This window comes from Solanum lycopersicum, chromosome 5 (genome assembly GCF_036512215.1).
Source record: "Solanum lycopersicum chromosome 5, SLM_r2.1".
In the NCBI taxonomy this organism is placed as follows: domain Eukaryota; kingdom Viridiplantae; phylum Streptophyta; class Magnoliopsida; order Solanales; family Solanaceae; genus Solanum; species Solanum lycopersicum.
In genome coordinates this window covers 66,087,073-66,097,794 of record NC_090804.1, presented here as the reverse complement: position 1 = coordinate 66,097,794, position 10,722 = coordinate 66,087,073, and the positions used below count along the sequence as shown (strand labels likewise).

General features: G+C 32.5%; 1 protein-coding gene across 1 annotated transcript; it reads left to right on the top strand.

Annotated features, from left to right (window-relative positions):
- The first annotated feature begins 4,046 nt into the window (after positions 1–4,046).
- Positions 4,047–9,838, top strand: COI1 (coronatine-insensitive 1). The gene is made up of 3 exons (NM_001247535.1): positions 4,047–4,663; positions 7,742–8,249; positions 8,934–9,838. Exons 1-3 carry the CDS (start codon positions 4,182–4,184, stop codon positions 9,753–9,755), a joined length of 1,812 nt encoding a protein of 603 aa, NP_001234464.1. The 5' UTR covers positions 4,047–4,181; the 3' UTR covers positions 9,756–9,838.
- The last annotated feature ends 884 nt before the right edge of the window (positions 9,839–10,722 follow it).

The following is a 10,722-nucleotide window of genomic DNA, read 5'->3' as shown; positions in this document are numbered from 1 at the left end:
GGTAAAAATGTTTTCAAGAAAAAGTGTAGTAATAAATTTTATAATTAATTCAAAGACCTTTTAATTCCACTCCGCATTTATTACGGTGTTATATAGGTTGGTTCGATTTAATTTTATGTATCATTAATTTTTTATTTTTAAATACGCCAAATCAATAAAGTATTGATTTTCGATTTATCGATTCTTGGTCATTAATGGTTCAGTTTTTCGGTTTATAAAAAAATATTAATTAAAAATTATTATTTTTCACTTCTCTTACAATTTGGCGTGATACTGTAAGACAACCAAACCACTTGTAAATGATAGTGAAACAAGAAGTATAATGAAAAATTGTATCAATAAGAGTAGATGCAGTATACGAAGGCTATAATTACATGTTACAACCAAACGCATGATATGAAATTTCCAACGTGAAATAGAAATATTGTGCCTCGTGAAGTGTGTTGATCGTGATTTAGAGTGCTGATACAGTGTCTAGTTATGTTAAGTTATTAATATTTAATATTTATGAAGGGTATAATAATATATTATTATCGTCTTAATGGCTTATCTCTTTACCTAATAACCTAATAATTTTTTTTCATGAAATTATTAAACGCCCATTAACCTAATAACTAAATAACTTTTTTTCGATTTAATTTATTTATCGATTTAATTTTTATACATCCTGCATAAATAGTCGAATTGTTATTTCCTTTCTTTGCAAGAGTACCATGGTTTTTTTAATTTTCTTTTTATAGTAAAGTATATAATGATCAAAATGAAAGAATTCTAGGAAGATTCCTTCTTGTTAAAACTTAGGAGTACGTATTAATATTCTTATAGGACAATAGGTTCTACAACCCTTTTTACAAATAGTATCATTATAATCGAATAATAATAGATCGCTAAATAATTTTTTGTATTTGATACAGATATTACGTTCGATTATTTGAATATTATTAAATATGAGAGTAATTTTTATTCGAAAATATTTATTTATATATGCATGACTTTTCGACAAATTCAAATTGTAAAACTTAAATTAATTCAAACTTCACTCAAATCTGATTCCCTATAAATATTTTAAAATCTATGATCAAATATTAACTTAGTTTTTAAAAGTTACACCTTTGAACTCTACAAACTTTGTCCTACAAACAATTAAATCTAATGAATTATGTGGACTATTGTTGTTTGGTCCGGAGGGCGATATTGAATTTAAAGTTTATGCACTTAGTGTTCTAGTTATTTTCAAGTTATTATATTCTAATTAATAATATATGTATATATTTAATAATTTTTTAAATATAAATACAAGATTTGAATTAACACTATCAAATTCTGTTGAAAGGAAAAATTTTCAAACATATACTAGTTTTCTGAATTCGTAAATTATATTTTAGCTTCACCCTTAGCTGATTTAACTATCTTTATTATTACATTCATATATCACTCAGTAGAGGAGTCAGGATTTTCAATAAGCGGTTCAAATTTGTAGAAATAGATATATGGAGTAGTTGAAGGGGGTTCGACATCTACTATATAAAATATTATTTAATCATGTATAAATAGTATAATTTTCTATCGAAGGAGGTTAGGATGAACCATGCGGATGACCAAGGTGGCTCCGCCCCTAATATCACTTGTATATAAATATGTATAAATTCAAAATTTAATCATATATAACTCTTTAACTAAAGATTTTAACTTATCTCAAACAAATTTAGATTATCAATGTAATTTAACCAATAATGTATTATAATGAGTATTTAATCCTCATTATCTATCATCAATCAATCATTGTATTATTAAATAAAAATACGCACTTTAAAATTCTTGAGAAATTTTAATTTAATGAATTTGTATTTTTTTTGACAAATAAGGAGATTATTTTTTGTCTTTTATTATTGGTACTTATTTGATTAATTTAGATAAGAGGCAGACTAAAATATTTGTCATTTTCTTCATCATCATAACGGTTCGTTGGTATCAAAAGACTCAAAGATGACACAAACCGTTTTTTACAACTCCCAACTAGATAGAATTAGGGATGGATATGGTACGATATTAAAAATTTTAATTCGATAAATTTAATTTATGATTTTTAAAAATATTATATTATTATCATGTTAAATTATTTTAATATGATTCTACGTTTTAAAGTTCAATTTGATATTTTTATAATATAGTAAATAAATTATTATGATTTGATCAACTTCACGTCTTCAACTTATATACTTATGCAATAAAAAATATAATTTAAATTTTCAAAAAATGTCTCAATTAAGTATATACATATAAAAATATTACAAAAAAAAAAAGTACGATCAATTCTCTTTATTAACTAACTCAAAAAGAATGTTTAATCGCTTTGAAAACTAAAAAACGAAAGTAATATATAATAGTCAGACTAGTATATATAACAATAAAAAAGACTAATTGTTTAAATTTCGATCAATATTATTTAACATCAAATTATATAAAGCTTATGATTCATTAAAAAAAAAATATGCATACATTAACTTGTATATTACTAAGCATTTCTTATATACTACTTTATTTTGATTTATACTATTATAACTAATACTAGAAACCATAGCATTAGTAATGTAAGGTGTTTTAAGGCATATATTCTAAACGTGATTCAAGACACAATTATCGCTTAAAAAATTTTCTATAGCTTTTCAATTTTCACAATATTCATGGTGATAAATAATTTTATCTCAAATAAGATCGATCATGACGATCTTACCTGATTAACCACTTATATATCCGAACTCCCACTTTCTCACTCCACCCCAACCTAATATCGCTGTGTATTTTTAGATAACGTATAAATACTCTTGACATAATATTTTTTTAACTAATTTTTTTCATAAAAAAGTACAAACAACCAATGAAATCCATAGTTCTCTCCCTTTGCTAGCACGACAAGTGGACAGATGCAATTACTATTATTCGCATCTTTTTCGACTTTCTCTCATCTCTCTTTCCTCCACCATTAATTATTATTTTTCTAATACCACTTGTATTTGAGTCTATCCATGCATATATATTTTTTTATTGTTTTTAAGCATTGAAAATGGTTATTCAAAATGTATTACCAAAAAAAAAGAAAAAAAAATTGGTTTTAAGTTGGATAATTTTTTGAGAAAAAAAGAAAAAGATATTATATTCTTATAGTATATGCAATGATTAATTGTGAATCTAAATATTAGGATATGATAGTGTATTCACTAATAAAAATATTGGTATAAAATATCAATAAATTTATACATTTCATTTTATCTAATAATCAATTGTTAATCTAAAAAAAGTAAGTCAAAATCAATAACAACAATAATATGTTCATTGTATTTCTATACGGTGAGATTTGAAGTGAGTAGAAAGTACACAGAGTTCTCCTTTACCTTTTACAAATAGACCCTCGGCTCAAGATAAAATAAACTGAAAATATGTAATAAAAGTGCTAGAGACAACAGAATAATAAAATAAACTATAATCAAACTACATACATCGTGTCTTATTAAATTAAAATAAAAGGGGAAGTAAAAAAAATTAACCAAGATAATACACTCCTATTTACTAACCTTTTATCCTGATCCACGTCTTCAAACGCTTTTTTTTTGTTTAAACTCAAATCTTCACTAAGTTATAACTACAATATATCATATATCAAGTGAAGACAAAATAATCAAATTTAAATAAAAGGAATGTAAAAAAAAAAAAATTACTTTTTATTGTAAGATCTTAAAAACAAACTCTAAGCTATGATAGGGGCCTATATTCTTGGGATAAATATTTCCTAACTTTTTATTGTCCCAATATATGATATAGTATATGAGAATAAAATATATATAAAAAATTAGAATACATACACTTCATTCCTTACGTTTTGAGCCTCATAAAGAAATTTATGATATTTGGACCACTCTCAATTAGGGTCTCTCTAAGTAATCTTTTACGTACCAAAAAAAAAATAAAAAAAAAAAATAAAAAATAAAATACTATCATACTGTCGCCGTCCGATCTTCTTTCTCTCTCTACATCTCTCCGTTCAATCTCTCTCCTCCATCTTCTTCAACTGTAACCTCTCTTCCATTATCAGTGTCAAGTTGTTGAAGTTTTGGTCATGGTCATGGTGTAATTTGTTGTTAGTATTTTGAAGTATTTGTGTTTTTGATTTGGTTTTGGTTTTAATGGAGGAACGGAACTCAACGAGATTGAGTAGCTCAACAAACGATACAGTATGGGAGTGTGTGATTCCGTATATACAGGAATCGCGTGATAGAGACGCGGTATCGTTGGTATGTAAGAGGTGGTGGCAGATCGATGCGATTACTAGAAAGCATATAACTATGGCGTTGTGTTATACAGCGAAACCAGAGCAGTTATCTAGAAGGTTTCCACATCTTGAATCGGTTAAACTGAAAGGGAAACCAAGAGCTGCTATGTTTAATTTGATACCGGAAGATTGGGGAGGATATGTTACACCTTGGGTTATGGAGATAACTAAGTCGTTTAGTAAATTGAAAGCACTTCATTTTCGTAGAATGATTGTTAGAGATTCGGATCTCGAATTACTTGCGAATCGTCGTGGAAGAGTTCTTCAAGTTTTGAAGCTGGATAAGTGTTCTGGATTTTCTACTGATGGTCTTCTGCATATTTCTCGTTCCTGCAAGTATGTATTTATTTCTATTGCAAGTTTTAGCTCTTTTCAGTTTCGTTTTTTTTTTTGAGTTTCATATTGTTATTCACTTTAATTAGCTTATTGTCTATGATAATTTTCTGAATTAAAGATCCCTAAGGGATGATTGATTGTTTGAGCCACATGAGGTCTGAGTTCTTGTTGGATGGTCCAGGACTTTTACTGACGGCTTCAAAAATTATGGGGGTCATACTATAGCATTTATTGAAACTTTGGTGATATTTTAAGCGCCATATCGGAATTTTTGACTTATATAGCTTGTTAACTACATTTTCCCCTGCTTAGTATAAGCTCATTTGCTATGTTAACGTGGCAGCTGTGCTACTGGGCTGCAGTAGGTTCAAAAGCTATCATTTTTATCAAAAGAAAAGAAAAGAACTGAAGCTATCCTGTATTATCCATTTCTTTGAGACGTGTCTTGAACTTATTGCTTCTATTTCTAAAAAAAAAGGTGTTATGTTTTCTGAGATTTCATTGCTATGCAGTGCTCTATTACTGTGGCTTAAAAAATTTATATTGTCATGTTTGCTTTTAACTATTGTAGTTTTGAATGTTTGTGGCGGTTTGAGTTGTCAAGGCTATTGGTAATTCTAGTGAAATTTCTTCTCATTCTGATTTGTTCGATTTTTTTTTCTTGGGGGGTGTAGATTACCACATAAGTTTGAGGTTTATTGTTTCCCCTCATGAGCAAGTATTTGGGATTGAGCTTGACCTAAGATCCTTTTTACATAAACTTTCACTGTTGGTTGCACATTATATTTAATGGAGACATTTGGCCAACAACTTGGGTGATTCTGACAATTGTATGAGGTATAGCATAACTTGTTTCAACAGTTTTTTTTCTTGATATTCATGAGTACTAATGCTTTTATAATTTGCAAGTATTGATTGAGGCAATATGTGGATTTGATGGATGTCATCTTCCTCCTTTTAGTGGAAATTATTTTCCTCGGAGAAACATTTTCTATAATTTAATAATCTAATGAAAATGTTTCCACACCGTGTTCTTTTGAAGTGGAGACGATATGTTGAGACTAAGTGCCCGTTTGGATTAAGCTTATTTTTAGGTGTTTTTGATTTTTAAGCATTTTTTTTTTAATTTTGAAGGTGTTTGGAAAGGTTAGACAGTATTTTTAAGCTCTTACTTTTAGGCTAAAAAAGTTTAAACATAAGCCAAAAGTAGAGTATCATCATCTACTAATGACTTTGCTTTGGACTTATACGTTGCTTGTTATATGCCCATCCAAACAGGACCTAAAAGTACAGTTACTATCCCCTTTTGGGCAAAGATTTTTTTTTCCAGGGAACAGTTTTTTGTTCAAGGTACCAATGTTGAGAATGTTTCGGAAAAATATTTTCCACTGCCAAAAATTCAGGGATTTGTAGTTGACAAAAAGCTATTGATATACACAGTGCAGCAACTAAGTCCTATTCTTTTCTTGATCCCCCTTGCAGTTAATGTTTTATACGTTGCCTAGAGCTATGCAACTCAAGTAATTGTTTTGAGGTTGAGAGTAACTGTTAGGTGATGGACTCCATGGTTTACGAATATCTGATTCCTAAAATTGTGTCAGTAGAAGAAATGGTTTCTTCATCTGTCTATAAGCATTAGTGAAGATCAGAGTATCCTAGAGCTGTAGATTTGTGTTTTATGAGAGGTACTTATTTAACTTCACTGTCAGAGCAGCTGCATAAATAAGAGTATGAGCACATGTCTAACAAAAAAAATCTGCTCTCTCTAGAATAGACACACTTGATCATGCAGTTTTTGTCATAAATCATGTGTATGTTGTATTTAATTGGAATATTAGCACTCTTTAAGGTGGAGAACAAGTGTCTAGTCCTTAATCTCTTGTCCCAAATCAATCAACTATCAGATATTTTTATGTATTTAATCCTGTGGCTTTTAAATTTAATCAATTGATACCGTTTTGGTTTATTAACCTGTATTCTTATAATCATGAAATTCTCGAGGGTTAATGGCGCACAGTCTGAAACCCTGTGGATAATGAGCCTGCCCTTTAATTCTTCTCCAGTTAAATACTAAGCTTTTGTCTACGCTAGGGCTCAAACCCAGGACATGCACCTAAACCACACAACTAGCGCTGCACTTTTACCATTAGACCAAAGCCCCGTAGACAATCCATTTGGTTTTAGTTTATAAGGTGCCTACTACTAGTGTCTAAGCCGTTTGTCCATGAATGATTTTTCACTTTAATTCAAAATCCGTGTAGAGGTTAGAAAATTCCAAATCCAACTTGTAGTTAGATTCCATACTTAAAGGTGCTCCAAACCTGTTTTCCAATTCAATCCTTATAAGTTCCAAATAAAGTGGAAAACATTTGGAATCCATGGCCATGCCTACTTAAATTTCAACCATTACAGTCAACATATCACTCTAAGAATTTGTGAAATTGATCATTAGAGTCTACTTAGCTCACCTAAAGTAGGACACAAGGGGTACTAAGCATGTTATCCTCTAACGGATAGACGTGTACACGTGTTCACTAGATGTCAGCTTGTAAGGTGGAGACAACTGGTAATTATTAAATATGGTTGGAGACAACTGGTCAGATGTCACAGGTCATGCTGAAAGGTAAAGCTGATGAATGTGAAAAAAGTTGCCTGTTTTTGTCTTGTAGGATGGTCAAGTGATCTCAATGTTATTCTGGTGAAGCTGTAGGCCTAACTTAATTAATTGTCCTATGGTGACTTTGCCATTACCATTGCAGTGTAGTGTGTGATGAACCTATATTATTGTTTAGTTGATTGGAAGTTTGTCTTGATAATTGAGCTTGATTGATGTTGAAGTTGTTACGCTGAACAATTTCTTATATGGGAATCATATCACATGATAGGGTCTGAAAAAGTCAATTCTTCTGTGCATTATTTATAATATGTTAGACATTTTTTAATCATTTGCACAACTTGCTATGTTTTTGTGTTTTACTAAGTTATCTTTTTTGGGAAGTTTTAATACAATTGAGTAGTCGATTGAATTCTGTTGCCTGTTTTGTCTCAATGGGTTCTCATGTAGTCTGTGTCCTGCAGGAACTTAAGAACTTTGTTAATGGAAGAGAGTTATATAATTGAGAAAGATGGAGAATGGGCACATGAACTAGCATTGAACAACACTGTTCTTGAGAATTTGAACTTTTACATGACAGATCTTCTGCAAGTTAGGGCTGAAGATCTTGAATTGATAGCAAGAAATTGTAAATCTCTAGTCTCTATGAAAATTAGCGAGTGTGAAATTACGAATCTTCTTGGCTTCTTTAGAGCTGCGGCTGCATTGGAGGAGTTTGGTGGTGGCGCATTTAATGACCAACCAGAACTTGTTGTTGAAAATGGCTATAATGAGCATTCCGGAAAATATGCCGCACTAGTCTTCCCTCCAAGATTATGTCAATTGGGCTTGACATACTTAGGGAGAAATGAGATGTCCATTCTCTTTCCTATTGCGTCTCGTCTGAGGAAATTGGATCTTCTTTATGCACTTCTTGACACAGCAGCCCACTGTTTCTTACTGCAAAGGTGTCCCAACTTGGAAATTCTTGAGGTTAAGTCTCGGAAGCTTTTCTCACCCTCTTTTCTTTATGCCAATATCAATTTTATATTTAACGGGCTCACTTATATTGGTGCATAACACCAACACTCACACTGATTTTGTTGTGATTGCACCACTTTGATATCAGAAATTTAGGGTTAATGAAATTTACAGTTAGAAGTCCCACATCAGTGTTGGGATGGGTAATTTCTTTATCATAGTGTCAGAGCCAAGCCCATCCCAATTCTTTGTTCACCGCTGTTGGACCCCCATATTATAGAGTCCATGCTCCAGTTAACTAGGTCTGGACATGCTTGGGAGTGTTAGAAGTCCCACATCAAGTAGTTGGATAGGTAATTTGTCTGGGCAATTCTCCCCCGAGTTAGCTTTTGCGGATGAGTCAGGCTCAATTTCCATTTCTTATCATTCATTAACAAAAAAATATTTTTCTGTGGAACATGTGTCAAAGTTTTTATGCTTGGCAAGCTGTATTTTTAAACCTTGTATAATTTGATATATACCCTAACTTGATACTTCAACGCATCACATGGCTGTTTCTATAGAGAGCATTCTCTCCATCTGAATGATACCACTCCAGAATTTGGAGTGAAAAGAAGACTAGTAGATGAGTGGAAAAGATTTCTCTGAAGTTTATAACCTAATTCAGTTTTCTTTCTGTTATCATGTTTGAAACAGACTAGGAATGTTGTTGGGGATAGAGGATTGGAAGTGCTTGGCCAGTACTGTAAGAGGTTAAAGCGGCTCAGGATTGAGAGAGGAGCTGATGATCAGGAGATGGAGGATGAAGAAGGTGCGGTTACACACAGAGGATTGATTGATTTGGCAAAGGGATGTCTTGAACTAGAATACATGGCTGTTTATGTGTCAGATATTACTAATGAAGCTTTGGAAGTTATTGGTACATATCTGAAAAATCTGAGTGATTTTCGGCTGGTTTTGCTTGACAGAGAAGAAAGAATAACAGATCTGCCACTTGATAATGGTGTGCGTGCTTTACTAAGAGGTTGCCATAATCTTAGAAGATTTGCCCTCTATGTCCGGCCTGGGGGCCTTACTGATGTAGGTCTCAGTTATGTCGGGCAATACAGCCCAAACGTGAGATGGATGCTTCTGGGATACGTTGGGGAATCCGATCATGGCCTTCTGGAGTTCTCTAAAGGATGTCCGAGCCTGCAAAAGCTAGAAGTGAGAGGCTGCTGTTTCAGTGAACGTGCATTAGCCTTGGCTACCTTGCAGCTAAAATCGTTAAGGTATCTATGGGTACAAGGATACAGGGCATCTTCAGCTGGTCGTGATCTCTTAGCGATGGCTCGCCCATTCTGGAATATTGAATTGATTCCTGCAAGACGAGTTATTGCCAACGATGGAAATAATGCAGAAACTGTAGTCTCGGAGCATCCAGCCCATATACTTGCCTACTATTCTCTTGCCGGACAAAGAACAGATTTTCCAGACACTGTCAAGCCTTTGGACCCAACTTACCTTCTCGCTGAATAGGTTTGTAAATATAACTTTTCCTTGAGTGAAGTTGTTCGAGGTCTATTTGCTTCCTTTTTAGGTGTCTTGTCCATATGTATGCCTCTTCTTTTCCTCCCCTTTTTCCTTGATGAGAGTTTTTTTTCCACATTGATTTTGATCTTCTCTTTTAGACATGCATTCTGTAATAAATTTGCTTTCCTTGGGTTATCTGTAATCTAACATTTGGTGATCTACGTTCCTAATCCCCCCTGATCTCATCTTCTTCTGTGCTTTGGGTTAAACTAAACATTTGGTCTTCACTTGTTCGATTTTAAGGTAGGGGTAAGGTCTACCTCCCGGGACCCCTCTTGAGGGATTACACTCGGCATTGTTGTTGTTGTTGTTGTTCGATTTTATAAGGCTAGCCTATGATAAATGATGAAGGCATTAAGTTTTTTCACAAGTGGAGATAGAATCAAGTGTTCTTATTACAAGTGTTTTACTGTTTTTTCTCTATTTGACTGAGCACTGCATAGAGAAGGAAAATATTTGTGTCTTCTAATATGATTTTCACTTGAGTAGACTTTGTCAGCCCCTCTACCTCTCAAAGCAGTTAGGTGTACGAACACACTACTCTATCCCGATCTATATTGTGGGACTATACTGACTATGATAATGTTGACTACTCTTCGTCTAAAAGGGAGGAGGTGAATCTTGGTTATGAGTGATGCCTTGTTACCTTAAAAAACGTTAGAATTTAGAAAAGGAAAAATTACCTAAATACACATCTTATTTTACCATAATCCTTAAACTCTAGCCCATGTAAGCATCAGAACATGCATTCTCGCGATCTATACAGTCCTTATGGCTTGCTCCCGAAAAGAATAATCAAGCAAAACCTTCTTCTTCAGAACATACATTTCATTCTTTGCTTCCTCTCGCTACTACATCCTTTCCCCCTCGTTGATACATCTTTTCCCTATATATCTAGATGTCTTATCCCCTC